The sequence below is a fragment of the Oncorhynchus keta genome, chromosome 2 (genome assembly GCF_023373465.1).
Source record: "Oncorhynchus keta strain PuntledgeMale-10-30-2019 chromosome 2, Oket_V2, whole genome shotgun sequence".
Classification (NCBI taxonomy): domain Eukaryota; kingdom Metazoa; phylum Chordata; class Actinopteri; order Salmoniformes; family Salmonidae; genus Oncorhynchus; species Oncorhynchus keta.
In genome coordinates, this window is record NC_068422.1 from 36,580,006 (window position 1) to 36,594,974 (window position 14,969).

The window sequence follows — 14,969 nt, forward strand, 5'->3', positions numbered from 1 at the left end:
ATGTGTCCACGTACAGAGTGTGTAAAAACATCGAAAATACTGGAAAATATCAGTTAGAAACAAACAGGCCAGACTTTGGTAAGGAGGTTAACATGATGTTGGGAAATGATAGATTCCATACTGAGTCTCTGTGGTTCTGCTGCCCTCTGGTGTGAGGACGTGTACCAATGTGTGTCTAGGGCAGTATAGAATGGCTTCTATGCTCAAACACAAATTTCATATGAAAAAAAGCAGCTTATGACCATTTGTTTACGTCTTTAACGTTTAATACATTTAATGTAGTTAAAATGAACATTGTATGGCCGTAGAAACAGGGTGTTTCATGTTTGTTTTTAAAAGTTAATAGAATAGAATAAAACTTTAATTGCCCATCCAGGATGGAGATGTTTCTTTGGCATCACCTTCCATTACTTGAAGGCAACGTCATCTGATAAAATCCATTGTGCTGTTTGCTCCAATATTGTTTCTTATAGAATTATTTCACAATGACTGCAATTGAAATGCCCAGTGGCATACAGCAGTATTTTCAAATCCAGTCCTCGAATACCCCCAACTGCACGTTTTTTGTAGCCCTGGACAAGCCCACCTGATTCAACTTGTCTATTAATCATCAAGCCCGCAATGATTTGAATCAGGTGAGTTTGCCGAGGGCTACAACAAAAAGGTGTGCTGTTGGGGGTACTCGAGGACTGCAGATGGGAAACACGTGCATACAGTATATAAAAATGATCCATCATTAGCATTGTGAAGGCTCTCCTTTCACTCTCAGTATGTGTCATATGGAAAGCTTCCCCACTAGAGGGAGTAGTCCACCAGGTTCTATCCCAGTCATTTTCCTGAAGGCTCCAACAAAAAGCGAACTCTTCACCAACATGAAAGGGCACCGCCACATGCAATGGCGGTGCCGTGAAACCACACAAAAAGGGCACCGCCATCAAACCACACAAAAAATGATATCCTCCCGAGTGGCGGAAAGGTCTAAGGCACTGCATCTTAGTGCTAGAGGTGTCACTACAGGCCCTGGTTCAATTCCAGGCTGTATCACAACCGGCTGTGATTGGGAGTCTTGTAGGGTAGCGCACAATTGGCCCAGTGTCACCCGCATTAGGGTTTGGCCAGGGTAGGCTGTCATTGTAAAATAATATTTTTTTTCTTAACAGACCTGCCTAATTAAATAGAGGTTATTTAAAAAAGTACTAGACAGATGCATTGTTCAGTACCTCAGCCATTTTAATGTCTATACATTCACCCATTGTGACATGTAATGTCCATGGTTTATTCCACTTGACAGTTCATCTCATAGGACTCATAGGACCATGGGGGACTTACTCCTCAGGATTGTATCCATCTCTGATTGAGACATTCCTCATGTCTCTGTCCAGTGGAAGGCCTTGTTGTCCAGGACTGTGGCCAGTTTGTGGTTGAATGGCCGGTGGAACACCCTGAGGAGATCCCTGGTGCTGGGCAACATGGGGCCCAAGATCCTGTCTGCTGCCCTCCGTGTGTTGGACATGGGCCTCTTGGTGAGTACTGACTCGATCTGCTCAGATAAAGGCCCTATGCAAAAGACGAATTGTTGTTCAATATTTTGTTTATAAATAGATGATTGTGTTTCTATCGTCTGCCTTGGTATAGGCTCTGAGATTAAATGGGCTACGATGTCACGCTCCTAATCCTATCGCACAGCAATGCTGTAATATAATCATACTGTCACATACTGTCAACGCTACCGGTCTATTTACTTTCAAGCATGCTTGATTGATAAATGGTAGCCTACTATTTGTTGTGTAGCAGGAATAATTTAAACCAATTATGTCAGAAAAGGACCGACTTGGAACCAATGTCAGTTCAACGTCTAGTTTTGATTTACATCCAATCAGCGTTGATTCAATGTCATCACATTGAATGTTTTGATTGAAATGACATGGAAACAACATTGATTCAACCAGTTTTTGCCCAGTAGGTAGAGACATGTACTGCAATATGATTATGATTCAGGCCTATGTAATAAAAGTAAAATAAACACATTAGACAACATGCTGCAATGCAATCTCCTTACCAACGGCAGATGCGTCTGTTTCAATATTTTTATTTGCTAACCATTATAATAATTCTCAAGCATCAAACACCTCCCCATTTCCCCCAAATGAACAATAAAGCTTATTTTCTTGCAATTCAGTTGACCAACCTTCTAGAAGTTGTGCACACACATCATTTGAGATTTGTGTGGAGATCGGCACACTTCCCCATCATGTTCAACATCAATACATACAAATCTTTGTGGTGCATTCAAGGTATAGAGTCTTTTTTATGCACACACACCTTTGATAAATGAGGCCCCAGATGTTGAAATGCACACAGAGGAAGAAGCAGACATGTACATGCATCCACAATATTGTGTCCCAGCTCTGAACAAACCTAGGATGTTGATGTAGAATTCGAGCTGATAACTGTGTTTTTCCAGTACGTACCCACGTTTAGGAAGTCAAAGACTTTATTTATGGTGAGTCTCAGATTGGCAGCATAGTCTTCTAACTGCAGAACCAGGATCTGATTCCTATGGAAGACAGTCAACCAGTCCAGCAGGAAGACAATATACAGTCCCAGGTTCAGTCTGACCTGGAGAGGACCACAACAAACACTGAACATTAGACTATCATCACATTTACATAACTATTCTACCAAGGCTTCATTGTTAAGGTGGAGAACAAGGTACATGCTATAAGAATACTGGTGATAAAGAGTTACAGCAGGACTCGTACCCAAGCTTACCTGCAGAGAGTGCTGGAGACCAACCGACAAAAGTAATTATACTTCTGTAGATACAGCAGAGAGAGAGGAGGGACTATTTTTTAAACGATCATAAGCTCAACAGCATGGATTCAGAAGTCAAATGTAAACAGGGAGCTACTTTAGGTCGACATCCATGACGCTGCTGTATGTCAAATAACTTGTACTTTGTTCATATTTATTTACCTTAATAGGTACACACGGATCTCCAAAGGTACATTACTACCACAAATCAGGCTGAGAGGTATGTAGAACAGTGTGAACAGTAGTGTTTATCTCTGGCTGTGGGTATCGTGATTTGTGCTTTTCCTATGTAAACTAGCTGTGCCCCAGGCTGTGACAGCTGCAGCCAACCTGGTATGCTACTGTGTGACGAGGGTAGAGACAGAGCTAACTCAGCTCAACCCCGCGGAAATGCTGCTCGGTACATTACAGCATCTGGACGGTTTACAATTTACAGAGGGCATTTGGCAAGCCTTTACTTAGCTTTGCTGAACTCTGTCCAATAAGGAAATGTTTACAGCATTAAAGCTTGTGGACCCAAGGAAGGGTAGCTGCTGCATGTGCAACAGCTAATGGGGATCATCTTAAACTAAACAAAGCACACATACCTGTATAAAACTGAGCCAATGTCAATGTAGTAAAATAGTTCAAACAGCAAGAAAATGTATTTTCTGAAAATAAATGACAATATTTCTAGAGACTACTTCCTAAATAACTTCCAGTAAGTGCATCTCAGTTCAATCAGTTCTGAAAGGAAACTTCACAGTTCCTCACTAATCAAATCAGTGGCATATGTCACAACACATTTTCACCAGCCTCAAGGAAGTAGCTGTGATTTTAATAAAATATCCCATTAGACATGGAAATAAAGGCCTGAGTTATGGATCACAAGTTGGCATGGAATCAATCTAGCTAAGACATGGAAACTGTATCACAATTTGGCATAGACAAAGCCATCTCTGAATAACTTTGTATGTACTTTGATGACATGCCACTGGGCAAAAACTGTTTAAATCCACAGTGTTCTCATGTCATTTCAACAAAACAAAAAAATGTGATGATGCTGAATCAACGAGGATTTGTAACAAGTCATCAACATAATAATGGGGATTTCACACTTTTTCACCCACATTTTCACCCAACGACATACTGACATTTGTGGTTGATTTCACATTGAATTCAGGTTATCTGACAACTCAACCTAGCGTAAATCAAACGAGACATTGAACTGCCCTCTGTGCCCTGTGGGATAATGCTCTTTCAATAAATGCGGTCAAAATGAGTGTTTCTTCTTGCTCTTGCACATGACTTCCCATCTAGACAATACACTATCCACCAAAGATAGTGACACAATAAACATAATAATGGAGACCATCGCTGGAGGCTCAGGACTGGAGACCGTCGCTGGAGGCTCAGGACTGAAGGCCGTCGTTGGAGGCTTCGTGCCATGGAACATCACTCGAGGCTTCTTGCCATGGATCATCACTGGAGGCTTCTTGCCATGGATCATCACTGGAGGCTTCTTATCAAGGACCATCACTGGAGGCTTCGTGCCATTGATCATCACTGGAGGCTTCGTGCCATGGATCATCAATGGAGGCTTCTTGCCATGGATCATCATTGGAGGCTTCTTGCCATGGATCATCATTGGAGGCTTCTTGCCATGGATCATCACTGGAGGCTTCTTATCATGGACCATCACTGGAGGCTTCGTGCCATGGATCATCACTGGAGGCTTCTTATCATGGACCATCACTGGAGGCTTCATGCCATGGATCATCACTGGAGGCTTCGTGCTATGGATCATCAATGGAGGCTTCGTGCCATGGATCATCACTGGAGGCTTCGTGCCATGGATTATCACTGGAGGCTTCGTGTCATGGATCATCACTGGAGGCTTCGTGCCATGGATCATCAATGGAGGCTTCTTGCCATGGATCATCATTGGAGGCTTCTTGCCATGGATCATCACTGGAGGCTTCTTATCATGGACCATCACTGGAGGCTTCGTGCCATGGATCATCACTGGAGGCTTCTTATCATGGACCATCACTGGAGGCTTCATGCCATGGATCATCACTGGAGGCTTCGTGCCATGGATCATCACTGGAGGCTTCGTGCCATGGATTATCACTGGAGGCTTCGTGTCATGGATCATCACTGGAGGCTTCGTGCCATGGATCATCACTGGAGGCTTCGTGTCATGGATCATCACTGGAGGCTTCGTGCCATGGATCATCACTGGAGGCTTCGTGCCATGGATCATCACTGGAGCGGAGAGACACACAGGTGGTCTGGCTCTGGAGCAGGCACCGGACTCACCAGGCTGGGGAGACATACAGGAGGCTTAGTGCGTAGAGCTGGCACAGGGCTTACCGGGCTGGGAAGATGTACAGGAGACCGGGTGCGTGGAGCTGGCACAGGATATACTGGGCCGTGGAGATGCACCGGAGGTCTGGAGCGCAGAGCTGGCACAACCCATCCTGGCTGGATGCTTACCCTAGCCCGGCAACTGCGGAGTGCTGGCACAGGACGCACAGGGCTGTGGATGCGTACCGGCGACACAGTATGTGTAACCTCAAAGCATGGTGCCTGAAGGGTCACATGCTCCTCAAAGCGACTGTCTTGCTCCACACTCCAAACCCTCCAAACTCTTTCGTCCCTCTCCACTGCCAACCACTCCTCACTCAAACGGTCCAAGAATTCCTCCTCAGTCTCGGACTCACCGCTCCGCACCGACGCCCACGTCACCCCCCCCGCCAAAAAATATATTTTTATGGCTGCCTCTCAGGTTTTCGTCGTGTCCTCTCATCCTGACCACACTGCTTGGTCCCTTGGTGGTGGGAAGTTCTGTCACGGCCGTTGAAAGAAGAGGACCAAGGGGCAGCGTGGTGAGCGTACATTTTATTTTTATTTGAAAAGACGCCAAACAAAACAATAAACACTACAAAACAAACCGTAAAGCTAACGGCTATGTGCCATAAACAAGTCAACTTCCGACAAAGACAGGTGGGAAAAAGGGCTAACTAAGTATGGTTCTCAATCAGAGACAACGATAGACAGCTGTCCCCGATTGAGAACCCTACCCTGCCTAAACATAGAAATACAAATAATAGAACATAGAATACCCACCCCAAATCACACCCTGACCAAACCAAAATAGAGACATAAACAGGATCTCTAAGGTCAGGGCGTGACATGTACATTTCCAATGCCAGGAATAAAAATATGCATGCATGACTGTAAAAGTGTTCTGCTAAATGGCATATGTATTATTATTTTATTTATTTATATGTTCCACTCACCGTCATGGCATTGGAAAGTCTAGTATTGTAGACACAGGAACGCATGGAGCTCTCTGCTAAACAAGCCTCAAACAGCTGTAAGGATTCTGAGACCCTCTGGTCAAAGTCCTCCACTGACTTGTTAGCCATGTTGAAGTACAGATAGTCTGAATACAACCTAAACCACACGGAGACAAAAACCAGAAAACATACTTTCATTAGATAAATTGACCAAATGCACTATAGTGAAAACTATGTCGGACTTAATTTGATCACCCTGGTGTGTGAGAATAGTGTATTTAATGTTTAAAAAGGATTCTAAGCTTTGTAATTTCCACTTTAATATTTCAGACTTGATTTGCATAAACACAAAAATGGATCAACCCCGAAGAAAATGTCCATTAATTATAATCCACATGATAATGTACTGCAGTTGCTGCAGGATTATTTCCTGCTGTGAGAAACTGGTCAAATTACGATCCCACATCTGTACCTCTCTACTGGGTCTCTGAGCATGATGATGATTTTAGCGTTGGGCTGAACAGTGTGGATGAAGTCCTGGGCCAGGAAAGGAGGCTCCCCATCCACCTGGTTGTCATAGAGATAGCTCCAGGCTTGGTTGTCCCACATTGTGGACGCGCTTGCTTCACCTGTCAATCCAACAGAAGTGTGATGCCCATTTAAGTGATAATGCCAGAGAAGCTGGTGTTTGGAGGCAAACTGTGCCAATATATCCTCCAGACACCGGATTTGAGGGAATTATCACTTTCATACAACGGGTTACCAACATATTAAATTAATGATTGACCTATTTTCATTAAAAACTTAATTTTTATGGATTTATTCATACTATTTCATCCTTCTAAGAGATATAGTCCCGACAAAAATGTAGGGTTGCTAACCAAGCCAGCTGGTTGTTCATTCTATCGGTTAGGTTGCCAGAGACGCAACCCAGTGTGAAGTTCTTATCCCTTGCTTGCTAGCTAGCCAACTTCAGCTAACACAGTCACATCAAACAGTGCAGCCAGAATAACAGCAAAGTAGCTGTATTAACATTTCTTGAAGTTTTTTTCAGGTGACATTTATTTGGATATATCCATAATAGTATCTACGTTTCCATCCAATTAGCGGAAGATTTTCATTCAAATATTCAAAAATCTGAATGAAGACAACATGCAAATTTTTCTACCGAACTGACTTGTTGCGTTAAAAAAGATCTGAGCGTGATGATGTAGTGCACACAAAATGTACTTTTTTACTTAAAGAGTACTTTACTTTCCTGTTTGCTAAAATTCTAATAGATTACCTAATGTCAGATTATGTGACAACACAAACAAGCGTAGTGTAAGGAATCATTTTACATTCAAAATAAAATAAAATTATATTTGTCACAACAGTTGTAGACCTTACCGTGAAATGCTTATTTTCAAGCCCTTAACCAACCAGTTCAAGAAATAGAGCGAAGAAAATATTTCCTAAATAAACGAAAGTAAAAAAATCCTAAATAAAATCCAAAAGTAACAGGTCAATGTAAATAGTCCGGGTGGCCAATTGATTAATTGTTCAGCAGTCTTATGGCTTGGGGGTAGAAGCTGTTAAGGAACCTTTTGGTCCTAGACTTGGCACTCTAGTACAACTTGCCATGCACTAGCAGAGAGAACAGCCTACGACTTGGGTGACTGGAGTCTTGAAATATTTTTGGGCCGTCCTCTGACACACCAGGTATATAGGTCCTGGATGTCAGGAAGCTTGGCCCCAGTGAAGTATTGGGCTGTACGCATTACCCTCTGTAGCGCCTTACAGTCAGATGCCGAGCAGTTGCCATACCAGGCGGTGATGCAACCGGTCAGGATGCTCTTGATGGTGTAGCTGTGGAACTTTGTGAGGGTCTGAGTACCCATACCAAATCTTTTAAGTATCCTGTGGGGGAAAAGGTGTTGTCGTGCCCTCTTCACAACTGTCTTGGTGTATTTGGACCATGATAGTTCGTTGGTGATGTGGACACCAAAGAAATTGAAACTCTAGACTGGCTCCACTTCAGCCCTGTCGATGTTAATGGGGGCCTGTTCGGTCCTCCTTTTCCTATAGTCCACGATCAGCCTCTTTGTCTTGCTCACATTAAAGGAGAGGTTGTTGTCCTTGCACCACACTGCCAAGTCTCTGACCTCCTCCTTATAGGCTGTCTCATCGTTGTTGGTGGTCAGGCATGCCACTGTTGTGTCGTCAGCTAACTTAATGATGGTGTTGGAGTTGTGCTTGGCTACGCAGTCGTGGGTGAATAGGCACTAAGCACGCCCCCCTGAGGGGCCCCCGTGTTGAGGATCAGCGTGGAAGGTGTGTTGTTGTCTACCATTACCACCTGGGGGCGGCCCGTCAGGAAGTCAAGGATCCAATTGCAGAGGGAGGTGTTTAGTCCCAGGGTCCTTAGCTTACTGATCAGCTTTGTGGGCACTATGTTGTTGAACGTTGAGCTATAGTTAATTAACAGCATTCTCACATAGGTGTTCCTTTTGTCCAGGTGGAAAAGGGCAGTATGGAGTGCAATTGAGATTTCATCATCTGTGGATCTGTTAGGGCGGTATGCAAATTGGAGTGGGTCTAGGGTTTCCAGCATGATGGTGTTGATGTGAGCCATGACCAGCCTTTCAAAGCACTTCATCCCTACCAAAGTGAGTGCTACGGGGTGGTAGTCATTTAGGCCGGTTACCTTCGCTGTCTTGGGCACAGGGACTATGGTGGTCTGTTTGAAACATGTAGGTATTACAGACATGGTCAGGGAGAGGTTGAACATGTCAGTGAAGACACATGCTAGTTGGTCCACTCATGCTTTGAATACACGTCCTGGTAATCCATCTGGCCCTGAAGCTTTGTGAATGTTGACCGGTTTAAAGGTCATGCTCACATCGGCTACAGAGAGCATATGCTTCAGTGTTGCTTGCCTCGAAGCAAGCATAAAAGGCACTTAATTCGTCTGGTAGGCTCGCGTCACTAGGCAGCTCACGGCTGGGTTTTCCTTTGTCATCCGTAATATTTTTCAAGCCCTGCCACATCCGACGAGCGTCAGAACCAGTGTAGGATACAATCTTAGTCCTGTATTGACGCTTAGCTTGTTTGATGGTTCGTCTGAGGGCATAAGTGGATTAGTGTGCGACAGCTCCAGCCTTTAACTCGGTGCGGATGTTGCCTGTAATCCATGGCTTCTGGTTGGGAAATGTACGTATGGTCACTGTGGAGACGACGTCGCCGATGCACTTGTTTTTAAAGCCGGTGACTGAGGTGGTATACTCCTCAAAGCAATTGGGTGAATCTCGTAAATGTTTGATTTGTTCGATAATGTCCATCATTTTTGTCCAAAGAGCTAATCTTGTTAGCACGTTTGGTAAACAAATCCAAAGTCATGAAAGTTCCGAAATGTCAAAAAGTTCTGTTACTGTCCGTAGAAACATGTCAAACGATGTATAGAATCAATCTTTAGGATGTTTTTAACATAAAACTTCAATAATATTCCAACCGGAGAATTCCTTTGTCTTCAGAAAAGCAAAGGAACGCAGCTACCGCTCATGTGAAATGCGTGTGACCAGCGCGTGACTGCTGGCAGACCTCTGGCTCATTCCTCTCTCATTCGGTCCCACTTCACAGTAGAATCCTCAAACAAGTTTCTAAAGATGGTTGACATCTAGTGGAAGCCTTAGAAAGTGCAACATAACCAATATCCCACTGTGTATTCAATAGGGGCTGGGTTGAAAATCGACCAACCTCAGATTTCCCACTTCCTGTTTGGATTTCTTCTCATGTTTTTGCCTGCCATATGTGTTCTGTTATACTCACAGACATCATTCAAACAGTTTTAGAAACTTCAGTGTGTTTTGTATCCAATACTAATAATAATACGCATATATTAGCAACTAGGACTGAGGAGCAGGTAGTTTACTCTGGACACCTCTGGGCACCTTTCATCCAAGCTACTCAATACTGCCCCTGCAGGCATAAGAAGTTTTAACCAACCATGCTATTTTGTTTGTCTTTTCGTGTTGTTCGTAACTTGTTTTGTACATAATGTTGCTGCTACCGTCTCTTATGACTGAAAAGAGATCCTGGACATCAGAACTGGGATTACTCACCTCAAATTGGATGAGGAGTTCTTCTTCAATGAGTCGGACGCAAGGGATATACTACGGACGCCCGACCAGGCCCAGATCCCCATGATTCGCTGGAAAAGGAAACGTAGGTTTCGCGAAAAGAGATTGGGATGCCTTGTGAGGATCAGGCAACGAGTGGCTAATCTGCCCTTGCTCACATTAAATCGGTGGAAATTAAATGGGATAAACTGAAAGCACGTATATCCTACCAAAAGGACATTAATTATCTTATGTTTCACCAAGTCATGGCTGAACAAAGACATTAAGAACATACAACTGGCAGGTTATACACTATATCGACAGGACAGAACAGCAGCCTCTGGTAAGACACGGGGCAGGAGCCTATGCATTTATGTAAACAACAGCTGGTGCATGATATCTATGGAAGTCACAAGGTTTTGTTCGCCTGAGGTAGAGTATCTCATGATAAGATGTAGACCACGCTATCTACCGAGATAGTTTTCATCTGTATTTTTCGTAGCTGTCTACATACCACCACAGACCGAGGCTGGTACTAAAACCGCACTCAATGAGCTGTATTCTGCCATAAGCAAACAGAAAAACGCTCATCCAGAGGCAGCACTCCTAGAAGCAGGGGACATTAATGCAGGGAAACTTAAATCCGTTTTACCTAATTTCTATCAACATGTTAAATGTTGCAAGTAGAGGGGAAAACATTCTAGACCACCTTTACCCCACACACAGAGACACGTACAGAGCTCTCCCTCTTCCTCCATTTGGCAAATCTGACCATAAATCTATCCTCCTGATTCCTATTTACAAGCAAGAATTAAAGCAGGAAGCACCAAAAAAAAAAAAAAAAAAAAAGTGGTCAGATGAAACAGATGCTAAACTGCCGGACTGTTTTACTAGCACAGGGTGGAATATGTTCCGGGATTCTTCCGATGGCATTAAGAAGTACACCACATCAGTCACTGGCTCTATCAACAAGTGCATCGAGGACGTTGTCCCCACAGTGACTGTACATACATACCCCAACCAGTAGCCATGGATTACAGGCAACATTCGCACTAAGCTAAAGGGTAGGGTAGAGTTGCCGCTTTCAAGGAGCTGGACTCTAACCCGAAAGCTGATAAGAAATCCCACTATGCTCTCCAACAAACCATCAAACAGGCAAAGCGTCAATACTGGAATAAGATTGACTCGTAGTACACCGGCTCTGACTCTTGTTGGATGTGGCAGGACTTGAAAACTATTACAGACCACAAAGGCAAGCACAGCTGAGAGCTGCCCAGTGACACGAGCATACCAGATGAGATAAATAACTTCTTTGCTCGCTTCGAGGCAAGTAACACGGAAACATGCATGACAGCATCAGCTGTTCCAGACGACTGTGTGATCACGCTCTCCGTGGCCGATGTGAGTAAGGCCTTTAAACAGGTCAACATTCACAAGGCCGCTGGGCCAGACGGATTACCAGGGCGTGTACTCCGAGCATGCACTGACCAACTGGCAAGTGTTTTCACTGACATTTTCAAGCTCTCCCTGTCTGAGTCTGTAATACCAACATGTTTCAAGCAGACCACCATTGTCCCTGTGCCCAAGAACACTAAGATAACCTACCTAAATTACTACCGACCCGCAGCACTCACGTCTGTAGCCATGAAATGCTTTGAACGGCTGGTCATGACTCACATCAACACCATTTTCCCAGAAACCCTAGACCCACTCAAATGTGCATACCGCCCCAACAGATACACAGATGATGCAATCTCTATTGCACTGCACACTGCCCTTTCCCACCTGGACAAAGGGAACACCTCTGTGAAAATACTATTCATTGACTGCAGCTCAGCTTTCCACACCATAGTGCCCTGAAAGCTCATCACTAAGCTAAAGAGCCTGGGACTAAAAACCTCCCTCTGCTACTGGAACCCTGGATTTCCTGATGGGCCGTCCACAGGTGGTAAGGGTAGGTAACAACACATCCACCACGCTGATCCTCAACACGGGGGCCCCATTCTCAGTCCCCTCCTGTACTCCCTGTTCACTCACGACTGCACGGCCAGGCACGACTCCAACACCATCATTAACTTTGCTGACGACACAAGAGTGGTAGGGCTGATCACCGACATCGATGAGACAGCCTATAGGGAGGAGGTCAGAGACCTGGTGCAAAGACAATAACTTCTCCCTCAATGTGATCAAGACAAAGGAGATGATTGTGGACTACAGGAAAAGGACAACCGAGCACGACCCAATTCTCATTGACGGGGCTGCAGTGGAGCAGGTTGAGAACATCAAGTTCCTTGACGTTCACATCACCAACAAACTAACATGGGTAATCAGATCCTCAAAAGGTTTTACAGCTGCACCATCGAGAGCATCCAGACAGGTTGCATCACTGCCTGGTGTCGCAACTGCCCGGCCTCTGACCGCAAGACACTACAGAGGGTAGTGTGTACAGCCCAGTACACATCACCATGGCCAAGCTTTCTGCCATCAGGACCTCTATAGCAGGCAGTGTCAGAGGAAGGCCCTAAAAATGGTAAAATACTCCAGCAACCCTAGTCATAGACTGTTCTCTCTGCTACCAGAGCACCAAGTCTAGGTCCAAGAGGCTTCTAAACAGCGTCTACCCCAAGCCATAAGACTCCTCCTGAACAGCTAATCAAATGGCTACCCAGACTATTTGCATAGTCTGGGTATCCATTTGCATAGTCTGGGTAGCCCCCCCCGCCCACGCTGCTGCTTCTCTCTGTTATTATCTATGCATAGCCACTTGAATAACTCTACCTACATGTACATAATTACCTCGACACCGGTACCTTATACCGGTACCCCCTGTATAAAGCTATTGTTATTTACTGCTGCTCTTTAATTATTTGTTATTCTTACCTCTTACTTTTTTGTTTTTTTTTGTTAAAATTACATTGTTGGTTAATTAAGGGCTTGTAAGTAAGCATTTCACTGTAAGGTCAACAACGCCTGTTGTATTTGGCGCATGTGACAAATAATTTGATTTGAATCACACATTACCTCCTCCTCACATAAACATATACATAATACACACACACACACACACACACACACACACACACACACACACACACACACACACACACACACACACACACACACACACACACACACACACACACACACACACACACACACACACACACACACACACACACACACACACACACACACTAAGACGGCAGCCTCCATGACTTTCTTGAAAAGAGTGAAGAAGCCAGCCTCTATGACTAACTTTGTGGAGTGCAAACCCAAGAGTTTATAAAGACTTTCAAATGACCTAAATTATTATTGAAGATGTGTCCTGTATAAATAAATTACCTACAGTACATATATGACAACCTGTATGGTACCTGTGATGAGGTGTCGCTGGCTGTCATCTCCAGAGGTATTCCCCAGTATTCCCTGCTGGATGTGGTAGGCAGCCAGGTCAAAAAGGTCCAGGTAGTCCTCCACAGGGAAGCGCTCCAGGAGGCCGTCTTTAAGATGGATGATACCTACACCACAAGGGAAAACAACATCATGGTCAACGACTTCATCATTCAATCTCATTTTACTACCACTTCCATCTATGATCTATCATAACTCTAGACCCTCTCAAAAGTAAATTATATTTTTTAACAAAACTTCTCTGCCAGCTTAAGGTGATAGAATTTTGACTGTAAGTTCCTTCCATATTTTCACACCTGTCAGAGCTCAGAGAAGATTAAGAACTCCGACTACGTCGCCACAGGAGACCCGATGTAGCTGCCTTTCTGATCCATTGTCAGCAGAAAGATCAACATCTTCAACCATTTCCCCCACTGCTTTGAACGCCCACAAATCCACTTGGCAATGGAGTCGGCAATCAATGCACTCTGTGTGCTCTACAGTATGGCTCTCCTCAGAGTGTGATCCGACACCTACGCTGCCTCTCAGACTACCATGAAGCATTCCATTCAATTAAAGGAATTACAACAGACACTAGGCTGGAGGGGCTGGACCTGGTCTCGTCTATCACCCGCACACTACAGTAGAGGTCTAGAACAACACTTACTCACTCTGTACAAAGGTTTTGAAAAATAACTGTAGGGGGAATTATAAGCGGAGATGATCAAAACTCTTTGGGTTTTCATTCAGTTCAGAAATCTACATAATGTAGATTTCAGCATAGTCATTGGAAAAAGAGGCACACTGTATTACCTCAAAATATATGCCATATGAACATGAATAGAAATAAGTTCATCCACACATTACTGGTGGTTCCCCCTGGAAATGTATTTTGGCAGGGGGAAAAGTCTGTTGAAACCAACGTAAAGGTTTTCCATCCAAAATCAAGGGAAGTCAAATTCTTTGGGCAGTTCTACCAAAGTGAAGACAGGGGGACTAGGGCTTACCAAACCTTTTCCTTGTCCACCAGTGGGGCTCTTTCATGGTGGTGAACTTGACCTCCGGGTGTAGCAGCAGTCGGTGAAACAGGTCCGTTGTGCCACATTTGGGCTGGCCAATGATGTAGAAATATGGCAGACAGCGCAGGCGGTATTGCTTGTCGTCGACGCTGTGGGACAAGTGTTCCTGGAAATGATTCCTCAGGTAGTCACGGACCGTCCGGAAGGTCTTGGAGCGAACTGCATACAAGTTTTTCCTGTAAGGATCCACTTTGGTTTTCCCAGAGAGCTCCTCATACCAGCATGGACTCTTGATATTGGGGAGGAACTGACCAGGAATAATGGAAAACAACTGGGAAGAGCAAAACAGATACAATGTCAAACAG

General features: G+C 44.4%; 1 protein-coding gene across 3 annotated transcripts in view; it reads right to left on the reverse strand.

Annotated features, from left to right (window-relative positions):
• Positions 1 to 254: 254 nt before the first annotated feature.
• The window catches only part of LOC118400013 (carbohydrate sulfotransferase 15-like), a 41,019-nt gene continuing 26,304 nt past the window's right edge, over positions 255 to 14,969 (reverse strand). For 2 of the 3 annotated variants that reach the window (XM_052476161.1, XM_052476162.1), the window contains 5 exons: positions 14,593 to 14,935; positions 13,570 to 13,713; positions 6,571 to 6,727; positions 6,099 to 6,255; positions 2,626 to 5,119 (listed from right to left, as the gene is read on the reverse strand). In XM_052476161.1, coding sequence (XP_052332121.1) covers positions 4,067 to 5,119; positions 6,099 to 6,255; positions 6,571 to 6,727; positions 13,570 to 13,713; positions 14,593 to 14,935 — 1,854 coding nt within the window. In that variant the 3' untranslated portion in view covers positions 2,626 to 4,066. The other variant, XM_035796340.2, reaches the window with a different exon arrangement.